General features: G+C 43.8%; 1 protein-coding gene across 3 annotated transcripts in view; it reads left to right on the top strand.

The window, feature by feature from the left end:
* Positions 1–22,530, top strand: part of ABHD6 (abhydrolase domain containing 6, acylglycerol lipase) — a 597,080-nt gene that overhangs the window by 548,770 nt on the left and 25,780 nt on the right. For all 3 annotated transcript variants that reach the window (XM_069643773.1, XM_069643772.1, XM_069643774.1), the window contains exon 7: positions 4,141–4,195. In XM_069643773.1, coding sequence (XP_069499874.1) covers positions 4,141–4,195 — 55 coding nt within the window. The remainder of the gene's footprint in view (positions 1–4,140; positions 4,196–22,530) is intronic.

Raw genomic sequence — 22,530 nt, 5'->3', positions numbered from 1 at the left:
GCTCTGAAACACTTGTGTACGAGCGCGATAGAAATAAAATATCAATATCAATTGTACTCTTTTTGTTTTTTTATTGAATGGAGTTGAATGTACTGTTCCTTTGGAAAACCAATAAAAAAGATGATTACAAAAACAAAGTGGCCCCAATAAAAGATTTTAAAAAAGTTGTATCTATATATATATATATATATATATATATATATATATATATATATATATATATAAAATGGAAAATGTGTTTGTATGTTCCTCATACAATTCCACACCAAATTTTGCATAGTGACCTGTTACGACCATCCGTACATTACTGGCTACATGACATCTGGACACCCCACCCCTTTCCCTGGATTTCAGCCTTATCACACATGGGACAATTGCCTGAAATCGGCAAAACATCAATGTGGTCATAGAAGGACCGGTCTCAACACGAGGAACAAAACTTTCAAGGCCCTAGGAGGCACGGTTTCAGAGATCATTTGCACTGCAATGCACCGCAAAGAAGTGCACCATGACGGGAGAGGCGACAGGTGGGGAAAGAGCACAGAAGGTGCCAGTATGCAGCAGCACACCAACTCTCGCCTCCCACCAACATGTGCTCCAGGTTATGTCAGCCAACCACACGCACCCATTCACAGTGCAGTTTACTTCAGAGTGCAAAGCACATCAAGCGATAAGCAAATCGGAACAGTGACCTACAGGATCATTGATTTTCAACAATTGATGAGTGTTATTGTCTACAGAGCCTGTTACTTTTTGCTATATTTCCTAAAATCAAAATCATGAATGGCATTAATATCTAGGATAATCTAGGATTTAATTTCTTTTATTTCATTTTGAAAATCCATAGAGATGTTTTAATGAATTATCTGCAGTTGCATTTTTTGAGACTAGACTCCTCGCCACACCACTTATTTGTTTACTTCGTGGCCAAATTCCATTGCTCATTTCTTCCCAAAGTATCTGCTTTAAATATTCTGATGTGGCATCACATAATAGGTTCCAGTATATAAGGACCATCCCTTACATTTAGAGCTGAATACTTTCCACACAAATTGATTTCCGTAAAACGGAAATGTTTCTTTAAGAGAATGCTCTCTAAACCATTAATCCAGCACATTTTGATATTTAATAGAGCATTCCTCCCGTAGCAACTTGGAATGGGGATTATTTCAATATCATATAACCTAATGGTTTTCCAAGATTTATTGCAGAACCTTTCTTGAAATATTAAATATTTACAACACATGTAGAGATTGTCTTTAACATATTTATGTATTGCCCAATTTAAGTTGTCAAATCAGCTTCTGATGTATTTGTATCCTCTCATGTGTATCTTATCCTCACTCCATCACCCACATGAAGGTATGTGTATCAAGTTTTTAATAAAAATCCAAATGGCTCCTGTTGTGGGGCTAATTTTCAGATTCAGAGAATGGAAATACAGCAGAACCTTTTTTGGCCTTTTGGAGCGTCAAATCTCAGCGTCATTACCCTATGACAGGTAGAAGATTTTATTTGTACCTTTTTTCATAGGATTTAATTACTTAAAATTTAGACCATATCAGTAACCTGTAAATTAAACGGAAATGGGGCTAGGAGACAGCCTTGTTTTAGTCTATTATGTATTTAAATTGTGTTTTACAGACCCCCACTATGTGAGCAAGGTATACTCCATATATTTGCAGGCAGTTCAATAACGGACTGGGGAGACCACAGCAGATCTCATTACAATTTATGTCAAAGGCTAACCCTATCTACATGGTTTTAGGCATTTGAAAGGTCAATAAAACTTGCACCTAAAGGCATTTACTTTCCCATTTTATATTTTTAGGCTAAATGATATAATGACATTATTACCCAATTTACTTGCACCTTTAGTAAATTCTGTTTGATAGAATGACACTTCTTTGTTGTCTTGTACCTATTTCTTAACTTTTCCTGATATGGAAATATTTTCTATTTTGATGTTTTATCCATACAACTATTTTTGTATGCAACATGTTGATTAAATATGATACGATATATATGATACGAGTCATTTATAACACGCCTGTACACAAGTGTTTTTAGGCACGAAAAAAAATGCCTCTATTTGTACATGTATGTAAAGGGGCACAAATTATGTTTTCAGTTAACCCTGTGTTCAAACCTGTGGTAAAGTATTGGAGAACAATTGATGCATTAACATTGATGAATATTAATGGTTAGTGTTTTACTGAGCAAAAGCAGTACTGTGCAGCAGGAGAATGCAACATGGGCTTTTGTCTTATGGTGCTAGAGAGAGCCAGAGAAATGTAGAGGCATGTGGGCAGTGTTACAGTATAGAGGGCGGGCTGGACAGGAAAAGCGATTTTGTGCAGTTCACTGTCCACAGCATGCCCATGTGAATAACAAGAAATGGTCTCCTGCAACCCTTTTGGCCCTGGGTAGGTGGCCTACCAGTGCATATGGCAGAGCTGATCCTACCACAGAGGCGGCTGAGGGAATCAGGGGTTCCCTGATTCCCCCGTCCCACAAGTGTGCTTTGTTCATTAATGTGGGTACCACTTTCAATCATTCAATACCTACTGGCCTCTATTCTGGTCAGAATGTTATTAATTTGCAGTACAGCAAGATCTGGAATCCACTGCAGCAGAAACCAAACAAAACAAACGGAGGAAAGGTGGCGCCGACCAAGAAGCTCCCTTTCATAGTAACTTCAAACTTACCGGGACGAAGTGTAGCATCCCTGACAGAGTTTTCAAACATGTGTACTGTGATATCCTGGTCCCACTGAAAACCTTAGTGTTGCGTGAGGCAGGAAGCCCATTGGAAGGGGGAGGTACCACAGAAACAAGAGGACACGTGTATAAATATTTCATAGGCAGAAGGCAGATTGGAAGGCGGAAGATGGTTTGGAGCGGTAAGAAATCTATAGAGCTGTTTGATGCGAGGCAAAGTGAGGTATTGGATGTGAGAGAGAGGGCGGTTCCAGGTACTAACGTTTTAAGTTGTGGTTACGAGAGTGTACGTTGGAGTGAGTGGAAGTAAAGAAAGGGCGTGGGGGATGGGAAAGAGTGAGAGTAGTTAGTGGGAGTTAGTATTGTCGGAGAGAGGGAAAGAGTGAAAGAGAGGAAGGAAGTGTGAGTAAAAGAAAGAAAGAAAGGATGGGTGTAGTGGGGGAGTTTATACATAGGAATGTATATGTGTAGCCGGGGGGTCAGGGGTTATAGCGAGAGAAAGAAGAGGATTGTAAGAAGACCGAAGAGCGAGAGGAGGGGAGAAGTGGCAAATAGGAGAGCGTAGTAGGAGAGAAAGGGGAGAAGGTAAGTTGACAGGAGGTATGGAGGAGGAGGAGGAGGAGAGAGATGGGAGAGAGTGGTAGGAGGGGGAGTAGAGCGAAAGAGGAGGAGACAAACATAGGAGGGAGTAGGTCCGATGGGAGTGACGGAAGAGAGCGGGAAGAACTAGAAAGACCAGAGGTGGGGAAGGAGGAGCGAGTAGGAGGAGAACAGCGGAGAGACATAAGAAGGGTGAGAGCAGGGATAGGATTGGGATAGGGAACAAAAGTATGAGGGGCAGGCAGCCTCTTAAATATCACTGATCACACCATGAGGGCATCAGAAGTAAGGGCTATGACCTTTAGGCCCTCACCACTTGGATAGACCATATTAGACAGTAAGGGACACTGATACATAGCTGCATTGCATCACTGGGGTAAATAGGGAAGCCTGGGCTAGGGTGGAGGGAAGTCACTGGTGGTCAAGGGACTAGTTACGGATCGCCCTTAGTTGAACGACCCAGCAGCCTTATAAATCAAAAATAAAATCCTTTAACTCTATGTTCCTGAGTAAGTGGAATTAGTCAAGCCATTTGTGACACAATCCCATTGGAAAAGGAAATGTTGTGGGAAAATAAAGAAAAGTAAAGTAACACAAGTATGGTCAAAATGAGAATAACAGAATGTCAACTAATTGTATAACGTAGGAAATGTTTAGTGAATAAATACATTTGCATTCATATATACAAATCGATTCCAGCAGTTATTGTATTCATGTCTCCCATGACAAAGTACTTGAAAAAAATATGAATCATCCCAAGAGTGCCCCTTGGAGACTAGCATAGTTTTTGCTTACATATATTTTATTTTTTTGTTATTAGATCCTTCAGGGCCTCGTTGATGTTCGCATTCCACATAATGAATTCTACAGAAAATGTAAGTTTCGTCAAAATCGCTTAATCTACTCCTTGCTAATAGGACGGAAAGATCTTTGATGTGCTTGTTACCTTTCCTCTCTATATATTTCCTGTCTCTTTGTAGAGTCTATGTTCTTTTCTCCATCATTTTGACTTTGGGAGCGGGTTGTCACCTGGTTGTTTAAGTTGTGGACTGTGAAGACAGGATACCAACGCTATAATCATAATCCCTGCTTTAACACTTATAACACTTACAAAATGTTATCAAACCCAGGCAAAAGTAAATAAAAATAGTTGACTGAGATGGCATTTGTTTTTTATGGTTGCAATTCAAATGGTTGGATCGCCAAAAAGTGGCAAACTTTGATTTGAATTTATAGATTTCCAGGAAATTACAGAAACGCTACACTACATGCAAAAGATCCTGTACTTCCCCCTGATGGTTTCTGGTTAGCAACATGTTCAGTGCTATATAAACAATCATACTTACTAAAGTATTTGTTGTTGTAAAACAGACATTACTTTGATAAAGCACACAATAATTACACAAAAGAACTATGTATTGTAAGGGTGTTAAAGAAGGAGACTGACACAAGGGAGGCATGTTGGTTGCTATAAACTTTTATTTGAGGGGTAAAGGAACCTCCCTCTCCTCTCTAAGAGGGATTTTCCTGCCTCAAACTAATACTAAAGGATCTGTCAGAATGTCTGTCAAAATCAAACTCCACCGTCCTGTGTCACAACCTACTTCTATCCTTTACACTACAACTAAAGATATTAGAACACCCTAGTGGTGTTTCTGGGAAGCTGATTGGTCAATCTGCAGGCTATACTCACCGATATAGCCCGCAGATTGATTACAGCCCGCAAATCGGGTGTTTGAAAAGCAAGCAGCTTCTACGTTGTATTCTGCAACGTTGAAGCTGCTTGCTTTGGTGTATATGAAACTGTTCATATACACCCGCGGTGCATATGAACACTTTCATATACACCAAAGCAAGCAGCTTCTACGTTGTATTCTGCAACGTTGAAGCTGCTTGCTTTGGTGTATATGAAACTGTTCATATACACCACACGGGTGTATATGAACACTTTCACGTACATCAAAGCAAGCAGCTTCAACGTTGCAGAATACAACGTAGAAGCTGCTTGCTTTGGTGTATATGAAAGTGTTCAAATACACCTGCGGTCTTCAGGGCCCATAACGCCCGGTACGGCCCTCGCTGTAGGTCTATAAAGCTATATTATAGTCCAAAAGAAGGTTCCTTCTCCAAGAGAATTACTCCCTTCTCCTGGTATATGGGTGCTGCCCATCTCTTGTGTCCTGCACAGTCGACCATGTCTAGTAAGTCAGTCAATGTTCCGCTCATGTAACTTGCACCTTGTGCTGTCGATTTGTTTCATCCAACCCATAGAGAATTGTACTATTTGCCTAGAGCCATACCCCGCTCTCTTTACTGTACAGGCTCTACCGTATAGTTATTTGCACAGCCAATTTCGTCCTAACAAAATCTGCATTCATATGCCGCTTAAAGTGCATTGATGTATGCCACCTCTGTGGGTTTAACCGTTATATTGCCACATCTGTCTTGGACTCCGAGCGTGTTACATCAATTATTGTAGGTAACATAATATTGCAAATGTAACATACTTTGACCACGTGATCACCAGTGTTTCAGTTTATGTTGGATATCAGCCCACTGTAATTAGTATGCCAAGGCCCTAGTTCATGTTTTGATACTTGCCCACTGTAGCCTGCTTATTAGTGCCTCAATCCATGTAGAATATTAGCCCCACTGTAATTTGTATGTTCCTGCTCCCCTGATGAGGGTCGCATATGAACTAGCATTGTATCTGTTTGTATCTCACCTTACCGCTAGCAGAAATCGAACCATCCTACCATAGTAGAAGGTACCAACTCGCTTGTTCACTGCCTGTTAAGAAACAATTAGCCGTATACCAGCTTGCATTTTCACTCTATTGGTAGCAAATTGAATCAGCCCACCATAATAGACCGTGTTTGACTACTTGTTGCCTTGCCTAAATTAGACTTGCCTTGTTGCTCAATGCTTTGCTAAATAATGAAATTAGCCTTTATACATGTCAGTATTTCACTCCACTGCTAGCAAAATGAACCTGCCTATTCTTAGCAGATGGTGCCTTACTTCTCATCGCTGTGCTTACAGCCTGCCAAGAATAATTAGCCTTATACTTGTTTGTATTTCACTCCTTTGGTAGCAACATTGAATCAGACTACTTTAAATAGACAGTGTTAACTCTAGTGCACTATGTATGTAACTGGCCTATACACAGTCTCACAGCATCATAAAAGCCAACGTCTTAGACAGGAAAAATCACATTCCCAAAGACAGAACCCCACTCGCACCTTGAAACACTTGTGTATAGGCGCGTTATAAACGCCATCATCACTCCTCTCAGAATTTCTATACCATAACAACCCATATGTTTTCTGCCTAAAAAAGCAGCCAGCATTGGCAAAATCCACAATAATGCCCTTTCTATAGGCATCTCCTGTGGCCTGGCAGGCTACATCTCCAGTTTCTAGCAGAGTGACCAGGAAGTCCACCAACGTGGCCGAATATTGACAGCCACTGGACTTCAGTGCAGTGTGCTCACACTGCCACAAGCCTGATGCCCATTTCCAAGGGTATTCATTAAATATTCATGAAGTTGCCCCATTGACCAGAATTGGCAACAACTGCCCAAGTTATTTTTTCTTTTGCCAAGAATTGCCATCACCTACCAAGGCACTTGAATAAATCTCAATGGGTTCCATAAAATGCCCAGAAACACCCCACTGATAAGAGTTGTCATCAAATGCCCAATAACAGCTTGCCCCATTTCCCAGGATTTACTCCCTTTGTGTTCTGCTTTCAGGAGCGAAAAACAAGAAAAAGTAAAGCTGAGAGAATAGAGGGTCACGCACATTTTTACTTTAAAAGAAAATAATGCAAATTGAAATGATCATTGTCGGGAAACCAACATGAGAAAGACCAACTGCTTACAAAATGCAAATCCGATGCTTCCACAGGGCAGTTGAAACAGGCAACAAGGCACACAGCCCAACCTGCAAGCTAAGTGATAACTACCATAATGTAATTCTTTCAACTTTTCCCTAATCTTTCAGATGCAAACTAGCTTCACACAGTGATCATAACAGGGTGCAGCCATCACTGCATTATTCATCATGAATAGGATTGTTAGAACACTTTTCCAGTCTTGAAATCTTTTGACAACATTCATGTTTCTTGAAGGATTCATTTGCAACTCCATACATTTACACTGTTTCTCAATATAATGACCATTCAGGAAAGTCAGTGACAATATTTTATTTTTGCCTACATTATTTCAACCTTTGCCTACATTATTTCAACCAGGCACCCATTTCGTTTAAGTAATTACGATATATAGACCTGTTTTAATGTTGTGGTGTTTTATGTTTTTAAGTCTATGCTTTATATATGGATTGTTTTTTTGAGGTGGCTGTACAGATGGTTGGAGTATTGTTTAAATGGTTCTATCCTTATTATATTGTATGAACGACACCTTATGCTCTAGTAGTACCATCAGATGGCCACGTTACTTACTCATACAACAGATATTCAAATAACATGTCAATGTACACCACAGGTGTCTACGTACTCTCGCCAATTGCCTGACTTTGTCCAGATATGCCTATGTACTTTTACCATATACACTGTATGGACATATGTTTTGCTATTTGGCAAGCGCCAAGTAAACATGGGTGTGGCCTTTTAGTGCTGAGTGACTAGGTTTGCAGTAGACTATAGCATGAAACAAATGCTACAGGGGCACAAGAGTGGAACACACAAAGGCTGACACAGCGATAGAATTCCCCACTACTGTACATTTATTTATACAACACAACTAAAAGGATAATTCTCCAAACAAGCAAGATGCAAAAAGTTTCGCACATGCTTGCATTGGTCACTCTTCGGCTCTAATCCACAATTCAACGGAACACCCTAGTGTTTGGCTTCCGGGTGGTAGTTTAGAGTTCCAGAAACTTCTTAATTCCATCATCGGTACAGCCGCACGTAGACCGGTTGTGGCACTCCCAGTTCTGGCACAGTTTGCGTTTGCTACAGGAGCTCTTGGTTATGGAGGAAATAAGGCAGGGTTGATCTGTCTCCCCGTAGCACCTTACATCTTCTTAACCAGGACTGGTTCCCAAGATTAGGCATCTGTGTTGGGGTCATCAACCTGAATCGTCTCCCCTCCTCTCAACTCCTGTCATAGGCTCCTTGTCCCCTGGCTTGGTCCAGGGTAGTGTCTTCCCTGGACCGAGTTGGCCCTCTGTAACCTCTTTGGTTGGATATTTGGCGATTTCTCCCGCTTCACTGTGACTCCCCTCCTCCAGAAACTTTTCCTGTGATAGTAAACTATCCTCCTTCAGCAAATCTTTCATACCCTCCAACTTTCTATTCCAAATGGTATTCACTCTTTCTGTATCTCTCTCCTCCTAGACATTAACTCTCTGGTCCCGATCTTACCTTCACTCCTCCAATATCTTGTTCTCCACCCTCCTCTCTTCTCAGTAAACCTCTGGCTTTCCACTCCTCTTGAAACTTATTCCTGAACAAACCACATCCTCTAACTGAGCAGGTTGCTTTATATAGTCAGGTCTCCCCTCTCTTTGGGTGGTGCTTAGGGGAATGGTCTGCTCCTGCAGTATGGGCTGTGGTTTCTTGCGATTGGTTCATGTGGTTGTAGTCATGTGAGTAGTTAATTATATTAAAGCCAGTCATTTTGGTTTTTATAGTGCCTTCATGTTGGTGATTGCATTGATTCCTCTCCCTCTGGATCCCCCACCCCCCTTGTGTTATACGTTTATATATGAGTTTCTGATTCCCTAGCTTGTGTCTTAGATGTCTGGAGAATGCTCATTTAGCCAGGGGAATTGGTTCTATTGCTTGCAATATGCTTGCAAGAGGAAAATACAAGTTTACATTTCAAACCTCTGTAGTGAGAACTCAAGAGTCATATTTATCTATACTGAGCCTTGTGCATTCACTGCGCATGAGTTTGCTTTCCTTAGGCATTATACTAAATGCCAATGGGCTCCTTCAACGTTTAATATCAGGCATCTGCCTAGAAAAAACAAGCGTCTAGCATGCCAGAGAGTTTTGTTTTCCTCTTTCGGCTCTGGCTCCAGAGGAAATAATGCATTAACGCACTCACCTGCAGATACAGACTGCTGTACCTTTGCTCCTATGAAGAATAATACCTCTTTATCTGTGATAGTTTGGACCTATCTCTGGAAGTGAGAAGACCTTTTTGAGACCAAAGGATCATAGGAGTTTTCCCTTGAAGGATTATAGATGCCCTTATGTCCACTCGACCAGCATTCAGGCCCAACCACAGTTCCATAGATGTCATTGGGGGTTTAGTGGGCATAAGGATTCTTGTGACTGGACACTACCTTATTGAGAGCACTCAGTAGGGTTGAGTTGTTGATCCCCGGGACCTTATTCTCAAAGGTGACCGGCGCATTTCCACAGGCTTGAACTGTAGCGCAAATTGTGCGCTGGCCAGCTGCCTTGAATGGTGTTCTGGGTTGTTTGACCGAAGTGTAATTATTTGCGGCGGAATTGACCGTTGTCAATTTCGCTGCAAATTGACTTGCACTTCAGCCAAACAACCCAAAATGTACCTTTCACCACCACCACCCCGCCCCCTCCCCTACTTAACTGCTTGGTCGCTGCCGCTTCCCCTGCAACCCTGCGGTGCCAGATCCGTCCCTCTAACGAGGGTCGGATCCGAATCCGCAGGGTCCCTTTTTCGTTATTTTCTTTTTTTCCGGTCTCCGCCTCCAATTTTGAGGAAAAATGGGAAAACACTTCTGCAACCACCCTAGACCAAAAATACTGAACATGGGGAGCGGGTGACACCCCCGCACACATGTTCAGTATTTATAAAAATCGATCGAATAGTACTGGACGAAATAGGTCAAATTGTAACATTCGATAGAATTTTGTCATCAAAATGGGCAGTACTTTGAATAGAATCGCTCTCCCTACAGTGTTCTGCAAGCTCCCAGCGCCTTTCACAGGGACAGGCCCTCCAGGTGCCTGCCGCTGTAAAATGCGGCCCAAAAAATGCATTTTTATCCTGTTTGAGGAACAGAAATGCAAGCGACACAGCAGCGGTTCATACCTTAAAAGAAATGCATGACAGGGTCAGGAAAGACCCTGTCATGCAGTGGCAGCCCCACATGCTGTGCGCGTATGGTTGCCTACAATGTCTGCACATTTAAAAGTGCATCTTGCTTGGAAAAGAGGGATGCGCTTTTAAATTGACAAACGCCACTTTATTTGATCAAGGAGGTGAAAAAGGCCATCTGAATGGGCGTGCATATAAAATGTGCCCATTCATATGTCCCTTGTGGATTGGGCTGCACTTTTTTGGGGCGCAAGTGATGAGATGTGTTAGCGCGTTTCTTTTCTTGTGTGGAAAAAAAGTTAAGGACCTGGCACCCTGAGTATTATTTTTTTTAAAACAGTAATTTTTGCAGATTACTTAAAAAAAAGTTAAAAAAATAAGTGTTTTGAATTTTTTTTTAAAGATGCTGTTTTGCGCAAGACGGCCGTTTTTGCGGAATTTTGCGCAAAACGGCCGTTTTCGCAGCATTTTGCGGGATCTCAAAATCGCTATAAGATGGAGGGTCTGTTTATTGACGGACAATGGGAGGCAATTTTTAGGTGGGTATTTTCAGGAATACTTGAGGCTGTGTGGTGTGAAACACAAGAGAACATCATTATACCAGCCCTAGACCAACTGGGTGGTAGAAAGAGTAAATCGATATATTATGGATGCTGTGCGTATGAGCAGTACGTGTGGTAAGGATACAAAGATTGCTGTGAGAGAAAGGCTATATGCTTTACGTTTGACACCCCATGTTGAAACTGGTGTCAGTGTGTTTGAGTTGATGAGAAGTAGAAAACCAAACACCAAGTTGTCCCCACCATGGTTGGGGAGAGCTACAGATTCCGATTGTGTGATGGGAGAGGTGAGAGGGAGAATGATTAGGAGGAAAGATGAGTGGGTGAGAAGAATTAATGAAAGATTGTGACACAGGGATTGGATATATATCAGGAAGGAAGTCGTAAAAAGGACGGGAGATCCAACGTATTCTGAGCCAGTGCGAGTAACGCAAGTTCTGAATGGTGCTGTGAGAGTTGAAGGTGGACAGGTTTGGAATGTGTCCAGAGTTGGGAAAGTGGTGAGCAGACCAGCACACGGTAATGATGAAGGAAGATAAACCACACCTCCTGCATCTGAGATGAGCAATTTATTTCATCATACAATATAGTTGTTGTAATATATATATATATATATATATATATATATATATATATATATATATATTGCATCAAAGTGATAGTAATTGTAAATAGTTGTGTGTGGGTGTAAAGGGGGGAGGCGTGTTATAATGTATATGCTTAAGGGGAAGGATAGAACATGGGGGTGAAATGCAGGGTTGTTTGTTCTTTACTGGAATGTTATGATTCAGCCCAGGTCAGTTAGCTGCAGGACCTGCTGGGCACAGGTTGGGAGTCTTTGTTATTTACATATCTTTTCAATAAACTTCCATTGCTTACTGTGGAGGCCATCATTACAATACCAAAAGTAGGTGAGTTGGAGGATATCAGGAGGTGGTAGGCAGGCAGTGGAAAACATTTCAGACAATCACAAGGAGAGTTTGTAGGTAAAGTTGAAGATTCAAGTGGTTGGGTAAAGCAAGGAGATTGGAGGAGAAAACCAGAAGGTTATTAAACGCTAGGGAGAATGTCGAAGTACATCAGGAGGAGGAGGAGGTGGAGGAAGGAACCCTGATAGAAAGACAGAACAGGAAGGTTCCATAGAGTTGGGTACGCTCAAGTCCTGTGTTAGAGGCAAGAGGAGCAACAAGCAAATGGCAGGGACGCGTATGTGAAGTTAGAGAGGGAAAGGAGGGGACTGAGACCATAACCCTGGGAAGAAGACGCCAAGAGTACATACTGGTTTAGGAGACTCTTCCAGTAGGCGACAAGAAGCCCCCCCCCCTCCCTCAGTGGCTTTGCCTAGTGCCTGTCATTTAGTTCCCAAGACGACAAAATACCTGAAGGAGGGCTGTGCGCTCGTCTAAAGGAAGCAACCCAGCTCCTCTCCCTCCTAGAGGAGGCCGAACAAAACCAGTAGGTCAGAGATATGAACTTTTAAATGACGGTTTTGGGAAAGCTTAAACCACAGACTATGAGATCAAGACAGAGAAAAGGGACTCCTGAAAATCAACAAAGAAGGACCAATGGAAAACCTTGTTCCTGACTGATCATGAACATTTGGTTTGAACATGTTATTTTCACTCAAGTGGCACTTTCCTCCATCAAATTCCCAAGATGCTACCCAGACCCTGGAGAGTAATCGTCCTGAGTATTTTAGCTGGAGTAAGACGGTCTTGTTTGTTTTGGTCGTCCTTTTTGCACTTTACCCCAATAAAAATGTTGTTAAGAGAGAAGTTTGACCTGGCTGGTCTGTTTATCATGTAATAAAGATGCAAGTTCAACGCGGTAAAAAGAAACGCACTTATCAGCTGCGAGAGTAGCATTGTAAAAGGGGAAGGGGCTCTTTTTGATATGTGTGAAATAAAATGCTTAAAACGAATCCATAAAGAACTGATACTACAGGTGGCATTGCTCATGCTCTGGTATTCTGTGATGCTTTATCTGACGTCTTTATTGAAAAGTCAGCAGCATACGCGATCAGATCTGGCTGCCAGGCCAAGCGATTGATCTGGGTGGTCAGCCGGCTATACTTAATGGCCTCTGCTGTGCGATGGTCAGTCTTTCCAACTTTTTTTGCATATGATATTCTAGCAGCCACCATGCGGCTGAAATCTGCATCTCCCACTGATGCAATTCCTTTAGGGACACTCAAAGAGATTGTCTGATATCTCTACCGTGATCATGCAGACAGTTAATCTTTCTTGTTCCTCAGGTGTCATCCCAGCGGAACTTAAGCAATCTGCCACTATCACTCCTCTGAAAAAATCGTCCCTTGACCCCTTTGAGTGTGCTAACTTTCGTACCATCTCACTTCTCCCTTTCTTTATGAAGCTGCTAAAATCACTGATTTCCCCTCTGCTCACTTCTTACCTGGAGCACTCTTAATTTCTAAACTATTTTCAGTCTGGCGTCCCCTCTGGTCGAGGCACAGAGAGTATACATGTCTTAGTACTTGTAGCAGACCAGGGTGTGGGGGAGAGTTGGGGCGCTGATTCTTTTAGATCCATCAGTGGCATTTGATACAGTGGACCATTCAGTGCTGCTGAGCTGCCTCTCGGGACAAGTCCTCTTCTGGTTTGCATCTTTCTTGACTGACAGGAGCCAGACATGAACTCTCCTCTTTTTCTTCTGCTTCCGCTTCTCTTTCCTGTGGGGTCCCCTAGGGCTCTGCCTCATCTCCGGCATTGTTTTAACATTAACATTCAGCCTCTCGTTTCGCTCATCCGCTCCCACGGCTTCTGATGCTACTCCTATGCTGATAACACCCAAATCATCATCATCCTGCTGGACTCTGCCCAGTCAGACACAGCATCTCATTTTAGGCGTTGCCTGGTGGCAATGGGTAGTTGGATGGGCAGCAACTGGCTGAAGTTAAACAGAGACAAGACGGAGGTACTGCTGGTTGGCCCCTCTCATGTCTTGCACCCTAGTCCTTCTTCTACTGCTCTAGTCTGGTCTTCTGCTTTCTAGCCCTCTGAACTTGGCCCTTGCCCCTCGCCTGTGTCTTGGGTAAAGAACTTCCTGCTTTACGAACTTAGGGTTCTTCGTAGAGTCTTTCTGGACTACTGTTTAGTTTATTCTATTCATTTATAATGCGCACCAGACCCAGAGTTATCAGGGCGCAGCAGTACAGGTAATGCGAAGCTTGAATAACAGGTTACAACATAGGCAAGGCAGTGAGCGACAAGTGGCGCATATGCAAAATGTATATATCAGAAGATTACAGTTTAGCAAAAAAAATATATACAATGGGTATAATGTACATCGGCGGTGCCTATTATTCACAAAATATACAGCAAATATACGACAAATATATAGCGAAATTCTTAGCAGAAAGGTAAGTATATATACAGCAGTGGTGCCAGAGTGAGAGCATAGCCAAGTATACAGGTAGGCTATTGGGTGTTTGACTTGAGCCAGTTGATGGAACTTAGTCTAAACTTTGGGGAGGATTGGTCTTCTCTAATGTGGTGAGGTAGGGAGTCCCATAGTTGGGCGGCTTTGACTTGAAAGCTATTGCCCCCGACTCTGGATAGCCTAAATCTGGGTATGGTGATGCAATTGGTATTGGTAAGTCGTGTGGGTCTGGTGAGGTTCTTCTATGAAATCTATTGATGAGGTAGCTAGGGGCAGCATTATTCAGTGCCTTATGTGTCAGGGAGGCCGTTTTAGGTGAATCTTGTTAAGTGTGGAGAGCCAATTGTTTTGGCGCCTTATCACTAAGATATGTGATCTTTTTGGGACGGCCAAGGCCGCTTAAGAGCGTTATTTTGCAGGACTTTAATTTTTTGGATGATCGATTTGTTAGCGCCAATGTAGAGTGTGTTGCAGTAATCGAGCCTAGATAGGATCAGGGCTCTAGCCAGGGTGATGCAATTATCGTCCGACAGAAAAGGTTTGCCCGATTTGATCAGCTTACAGGTGAAAGCTGTGGTAGAGGCCAGGGTGTTCACTTGTTTGGTCAGAGATAGGGTAGAGTCGAGGTAAAAACCTAAGGTTTTTACCTCCTTGGCTACCTTAATGAGATTACTGTCAATGATAAAGGAGGAGTAGTCCTTTCCTAGTTTTTGTAGGTTAGTGTGGGTGCCCAGGATGAGTTCCGTTTTTTCATCATTCAGGCATAGACCGTGTGTGGCCATCCATGCCTGGATGATGAGATACACCCTATTCACCAAGGCCAAATCCGCTCCATAATCCCCAGAAAGAGGGAGGGGAATCTGGGTATCATCTGCATAGTTGGTGTAGGTGATACTGAGAAGGTCTAGATCATCGAAGAGGGGCTTGGTAAATATGTTGTATAATGTGGGGGAGACACAGGACCCCTGGGGGACACCACATATGATAGGAATGGGGTCTGCTGCCGCAGAAGGAGCAAAAACTGTCATAGTTCTGTCGCTCAGGAAGGATTCAATTCAGGTTACAGCCTCTTTTGAAAAGTTGGCGGCACAGTCCAGGTGTTTACATAAGACCCTGTGGTCCACCAGGTCGAATGCAGCTGAGAGGTCCAGAAGAAGGGCCGTTTTCCCTTTGTCACTCAGCTCATCAATCTGTGCCTTCAAGTCAATTAGGGCAGTCTCGGTTCTGTTTTGGGGACGGAAACCTGATTGGCATGCACCTAGGAGTTTATGGGATTCCAAGAATTTCTTAATCTGGAGGTTGGCGACCTTGTCTAGGATTTTGAGCAGGAATGGTACGGTAGTGATGGGACAGTAATTAGTGGGTATGAGCGGGTCTAGCGTTTGTTTTTTTAGTAATGGGAGTACCCAAGATTGTTTGAGATTGGAGGGGACAGTACCAGAAGCAAATGAGGCGTTGATCAGTTTAGCTATGAATGGGGCCAGGTCTCTAGCGGCGTCTTTTATGAGTTGAGCAGGGCAGAGGTCTCCCTTACAGTTGGAGGGTTTAAGTGAAATTATTACTTTCTCTACCTCAAGAGAGGAGATTTTGGTGAAATTGAATCGGCGGGTAGGATCAGCCCTAGTTTCCTTCGAGAGGACTTTCGAGGCACTGACGTTAGGAGGGCAGTTGAGGGATTGTTTTTTGAGAGATATTTTATTTTGTAGCGTGGTCACTTTGTTAGCGAGGGCCTGTTGTATGTCAGAGCACGACTTTGTCTTTATTACAAATTTCACGGGTGTTGATGGAGGATTCAAGTTCTTTCAAGATAATGAACAATTCTTTGGTACTGGAATTAGCCCCAGAGATACGCTTGTTGTAGGAGTTACGTTTAGCGCAAATGATTTCCTTTTTGAATTGGGAGGAGGCTTCGGTAAGTTTGATTTTGTTGGCGGTGGATGGAAGAAGTCTCCAAGTGGTTTCAGAAGTCCTCTTTAGATGTCTGAGGTCTTTGAGTTCAGGTGTGAACCATTTGTTCAGGTGAGCTTTCGGTTTGCAAGCGTGCCTGGGTTGAGGTTGTCCTCTAGCAAATTAAGGGTAGGCAGGATGGCTGAAATCACTTTATCCCTTGTTATGTTTTTCTTATTTCTAGTTAGCCATGGAGGGGCGATGGGTGTGGTAATCACGAGCGGTCTGGTAATGAGGAGGGAGAAGGATAAGAGGAAGTGATCCGTCCAGTGGTATGGCAAGATGGAGGTGATATTTACCATGCAGTTATATTCTGCCACCAAGTTGAGTGTTCTTCCTTTGATATGGGTGGGCTCAATAACTTTTTGGGAGAGGCCTAGTTCAGATAGTGTGCTAGCAATGGTAGTGGCATTCTTGTTGAGTGTGGGTCCATGAAACCTAGGTTGAAATCCCCCAGAACTAGTAATTGAGACGTTGTTTTAAGGTTATTTGATAGAATAGTATGGATATCCTCCTCAAATGTTCCAATGGGGCCAGGAGGCCTTTAGATAAGATGAATGGTTAGTGTTTGGGAGTTGGTTAAAGGGAGTTTAGCTGTAAGGGTTTCACAGGAGAGAGTGTTTTGGGTTGGGGCGAGTCTCATAGAGAGGCTAGATTTAGAGATTATGGCAGTTCCTCCACCACGTACATTTTCTCTGTCTTGTCTGATTATGGAATAGCCATCTGGGACAGCAAAAGAAAGTGAGGGGCCTGCTGCCTCGTGCAGCCAGGACTCTGTAATGGCTAAGAAATCGAGGTTGTTAGTCAGAATTAGGTCAGCGAAGTCCGTAGCATGTTACACAAGTGACCTAGCATGTATTCATGCTGCCTTGAGTGGAGGGGCAGGTGTACTGTAATTCTTTTTCTTGTGCAATCCCTCTACCTCTTTTGCCGCCTACAGCTGCTTCAAAATCTAGCAGCACGTATTGCTACAGACGCCCCTTATGGTTCCCACATCACGCCAGTCCTTCGTTTGCTTCGCTGTCTGCTTGTTCAGTAATCTCTCAAGTCTCTCTGCATTGTCCATTAGACCTTTTATGTCCAAGGGACTGTGTATTTGCAGGAAAAATGTTGTCCTTTCCTGCTGACACCATCGCTCTGCTCCCAAGACGATTGCCTTCTCCCAGCCATTACCGTTTGGGGAGGGTGGGCAGCCGCTCCTTTTCAATCGCGGCCACTGAACTTTGTAATTCTATTCCACTCACCCTTCGAGCCACGAAAGACCATCTGGCCTTTCGTCTTGCTCTTAAAACCTTTCCCTTCTAGGCTGCTTCTCTTTAACCAGTTGTATTCTCGAGCACCAAGATGCCTCCGGCGTATGTGTACTTTAAAAAAAACAGATAAAATGTTATAACATTTCCCTTGGTGATGTTCTTGTACAGCCAGTGTTTGGTACATTGTCACCCTCCCTGGTCTGAGGTCTGCACTGGAGTTGGTGCTATACTGGCCTTAAAATGAAGCTCGGAACCCCATGAAGACAGGAGACCACCCTACATTATTTATTGTGTACTCTTTGGCCGCTCTCCTCCCTTTCCTACGGTCCTGGTTCTGTGGTCTTCCGATCTATCTCTTTGCTTCTTCATCCCATCAGGGGCTTTTCCCTGGGGGGACTTCTCTTGTTCTTTCCTTCGCTTGAACCTCGTGCTTCTCCTGTACCTCCACATCACTTAGCCTCAGCCTCATTATTCTTCCATCTCAGCTCTCTTTGAAGATCTTCTGTCATTTTCCTCATCTTTCTCTTTTATTTTCCTCCTGATCTTTCCTTCTTCCTCCTCCCTCCAACTCCTGGTGCTCCTCTGCTTCACTTCTCTTCTCTGATCGCCCTTCATTTTAATTGGCTCCCTACTCTTTACAACCTTCTCTTTAAGTACATCATCCTTAAGCATCTTTATATTGAGAGCTGGCTTCTTCACCGCATCCTCTGTGGTTGCTCTCACAACCTCCTCTTTAACTTCTCTCTCTACCTCCTCCTTATGTCTTTTAGCATCTTCTCGTAAACACCTCTAACCAGAGAAAACATCACAATCGTTGTCTTCGAGCTTTTCAGGTCCTGTCCCAGCATCCTGGTGCTCCCTCTTGTCCACCTCTTGGGTTTCCCTCTCGCTCGCTCTCTCTCTACCAAGCTTGCTAGGTCTTTCTCTTCCCAGCCTCTTTGGTTTCTCTGATCTCTATCTCCATCCCTCTGGGTTGATCTCTCCAATGATGGGTGGGTTTTCCTCTTCCCAGCCTCCTGGGTCCCTCTCACTTAAACCGCTCGGGTCTCACTCCCTAGTTTACCAGGCAACATTTCCCATCCTTCTGTGTTTTGTGTTCCCCATTCCCCTGCATCTCTCTCTTTCCAGCATCTTGGGTTTTTCTCTCCTGAGCCCCATGGTTCTCCCTATCTGGTCATCCTCCTGCGTCTTTTTCTCACCTGCCTCCTGGATCTTTCTCTTCCCAGCCCCCTTGGTCATTCTCTCCCGAGTCTTCTAACTCGTTCTTACCCCAACTTTCCAAGTCTTCCTCCTGTTCTGACCTCCTGTATCCTGGTCCAGATCATTCTGCACTCTTCTCCAGCTGTCTCCAAATGTGCTCATTCTCTGGAGTCCAATATCCTTCTGATACAGGACCTTCTTTTTTTATAGGTCTTTGACCCGACCTTCTGGCCACTCTCTAGCCTAAGGGAATTCTAGTGTAGCTAGTATGGAGATTGGTTGATCGGCCCCACCCATGGGGATGGGTTGCAGTTCAGATGTGGCACTCGAGTTGGTTAGTCTGTCTGCATAGGCAGTACTCTCTTTGCTTGCCACATCCCAGCCCTGCCCTGCCAAAAAACACAATTAGCCAGTGAGTGTGCAGTTTATTCTTTTGCATCCTAGATAGGTTGTGCTTAAAGCTCAAAGGGAATTTCAGGATGACGAAAGTCTGGCACGTCTCTGTGTCAAGGACTTTTGTGAGCATGTGATGCAAAACAACTACACACCAGAACATACAAAAGGTACTGTGTGAGGAAATACAAGGATGCGTCACAAGAGGCGTGGTCAGTAGGCCCCTTCGGAAGGAGCATGCAGAGGGACTTATGCAATGCATTGCATGGTCATCTGTGTTGACAACTAACTATTAAAAGGGTTTGAAGGGGAAAGTTGTGGTGGCAGTTCCTCTTCCTGCCATGTAGGCCCAAGACTATACGTTCTAGAAGGAACCGACAGTGACATTGAAAAGCAGAGGTCCAGTGTTATGAAGATGTCTGATCTTTGTCTTGCAAGACAAATAAAGCTGTCTTTGTTACTACTCTAAACCGAGTTGTAAGCCTTAGGTGTATGTATTTGGAGACCTTGTGAGGTAACTGATTAACTGCATGAGCTTTCTATCTTGGGTACTTAGATCTGGTCCTGTTCCTTTTCTCCCCCAGTGGCTTTGGATGTGATTTCTGCACCTGCACATGGGGTCTGAGTTTTCATACGCTGCTGGTTCTACGGGACTGTCCCTTATAACATATGGCATGTTGGGGGGTACCCAGAGTCATCCCCAAGTCTAGCATGACCTGCCTTCATTCATTCATTCATTCATTTTGTCATTTGTTATAGCGCTGTTCACCATAATGATGGTCCCAAAGTGCTTCGGGTTGAACGTCCTTGGAGGGACCAGAGTCAAAATATTTGGGAGAATTTGAGAGATGCTGTTATGCATGTGTGCATTTCAAAGTTATGCAAGGGTGGCCAAGACCCTGCTAGTCACCCATGTCTAGATGGAGTGTGTATGGGTGCAGCTGAGGTATATTATAGACTGAGGGGGGATTGTGTTGAAGGAGAAGGGAGTTATGTGGGAAGCTACAGTTCGAATTTATTTTGTTTAAGGTAGCTCAATTCTTATGGTGGAGGTGTTGTGCAATCATGTTTGTGTTATATATATATGAGAGCAGGGTGTCTGGAATGAGACAGTGTCTTCCGCTAAATTTTGAAGGTGTGGTGTGCGAGAGGATAGATCGGTTAGCTGTAAAAACAACGTCTACTTCTTGGGTTCCATCTATGTACAAGGAGCAGTTCTACGCTTCACAGGCGATCGAAGTGCTAGATGAATGGACAATACAAACCCTCTCAGAGGTTTTCAGAGTGAGAGATTGCCATCCCTAGCTCCTTCTAGTGCGATAACAAGATCCCCATTTCATGATTACATGCGGGGCCATGTACCACCCTCCTGTGCTTTAGAGTTACTTGCAGTGCAAACCACAAGTGGGCATCCGAGGTGCCCGATTGTCCTTCTGTTGGATGATCAGCATGAATTTCCTGAGGTGCATTTTAAGTGCGATGCATTGCCCACCTTCCAAGCCCATTAAGTGCAATACCTTGACCCCAGACCGGATTCATTACAGGTACGAGTTGCTGGAGTGAATACCAGAGTCCTCCATGTGTGCTTGGTGCCCCTCAATGAAGGTTGGATGGCAGAGCAAAGTAGTTGAAAGGAGAGAGGAGGCTAGTAACTGACAGGAGGGCAGGTGTGGGCAGGTGTGGGGAGGTGGTGGGATCAGGAAGTCGGGGCTACCAGCCAGGTTTTGAGGGCTTTCCTTAAAGCTAAGTGATTCTCTATGATGCGGAGCGTGAGGGGGAGAGAGTTCCGGAAAGTGGGTGTGAGGACAGAGAAACGGGCACCTAGTAGTCTGGAGAACTTGAAAGGAGGAACTACCAGGATGTGTGCAGAGCCTGTACTGAGGATTCTGGTGGGGTGGTAGCGACTGAGTTTGTTTTGGAGGAATTGCAGGACATTCTTGTGAGTTGCGCGGTGGGTAATGCACATTGAAGTAGGCCTGTCAGCTGATGGTCAACCAGTGGAGAGTCCGGAGTGCAGGGGGAAGAGTATGACGAGGAGCCTTGCTGCAGAGTTGTGAATCCATTGGAGTTTTCTCAGTTGGTATGTAGGCGCATCGAGATAGAGGCACGAGAGAATGATGGCCATGATTGCAGAAACTATGGGGTAGGAGAGATAAAGGATCTGCTTGAAGATGCAGAGATGGAAGGTGCACGATCTGGAGACTGCATTGATGTAACAGGAAAGGGTCAGGTCTGAGCTAAAAGTGCATCCTAGGTTTTTTGACTGAGGGGGATGCATTGGGCGCAGGTCCTAATGAATGCAGCCATGGAATTGGTTGGGGAAGGAGAGCTGTTTTGCAGCAGATTAGGATTTCAGTTTTTCTGGGGCTGAGGGGCAAGTGATTGTTCGTCGCCCATAGGTCTATGTCTGAGAATCCGAATGCAATCAGACCCCTTGGTGACCCCACCATCCACCAATAAGGTCAGGCAGGGAACTTTGACACACCCTCCATATACTTTGATAGGATTTCCCAGCCAACAAAACTTTTCAACCTCCAGGCTTGTCCTGAGTGTGCTTTGAGAGGACACACGTGGCTTCTTGCGCTGCTTGTATGCAAACAAGGAGCAACGTATAATTTCAGAGGCTGCAAGTGATCCTGGCAGGCATTCTCACCTCTCAATGGTGAGAGGTTTTCACAGCGAGGCTTGCAGTGTTTTAATGTCTGACATACAACACCAGTCATTCTAGTGCGCCATGAGAGTAGAAAGAGGTTAGGGAGAAGATGAATAGGAGAGCAGTGTGGAGGGAAAAGGAAAAAACAAAAGCAGTATAAAAAAACAAAAATGTGTGTAGTGTTCTCCGTAGACAGAGATGGTGCCTTCCAGATACCCTAGCACCACTGATCAAGCATAGCAAGGATCATAGCTTCCTAATAAATGTATGTGCCAGGATCATGGCATTACTATGTATACAATATCCCAAATCATGCCATACCCTTACGCTGCAATCAAATGCAAGGCTGTACTGAATACCCTGTACAGAGTGAGACGTCAGTGGTCCTACTGAGCCCTGAGCATTCTTGGAAATCCTATGTAAATATGGTAAGAACATTTTAACACTTTGGATTCAATATATAATGGGCGGAACTTCCCAGCTTCAGACCCACTGCACTGGGAGCTAGCCAGATCTCTTAATCTTGGCCAAAGTGAACTATTTAAGCTTGCTTCATTTCAACATTAGCTTCTTCTTGCTACCCCAATTAAAGCACCTGCGGAACCCTCTTGGAGTGGAATAACAAGCTGCCAGAAAGAGCTTCAAATTAAATGAGGGCGGCCACATAATTATAAATTCCTTGTAGTACTAGTCTGCAGATGGACCCAGAATCCTTTACTGGGTAATCTGTATAGCGTATGATGCC

This window comes from Ambystoma mexicanum, chromosome 2p (genome assembly GCF_040938575.1).
Source record: "Ambystoma mexicanum isolate Mex_15411 chromosome 2p, UKY_AmexF1_1, whole genome shotgun sequence".
Classification (NCBI taxonomy): Eukaryota; Metazoa; Chordata; class Amphibia; order Caudata; family Ambystomatidae; genus Ambystoma; species Ambystoma mexicanum.
The sequence above is the reverse complement of the archived record's forward strand: the minus strand, read 5'-3'. Positions and strand labels throughout refer to the sequence as shown.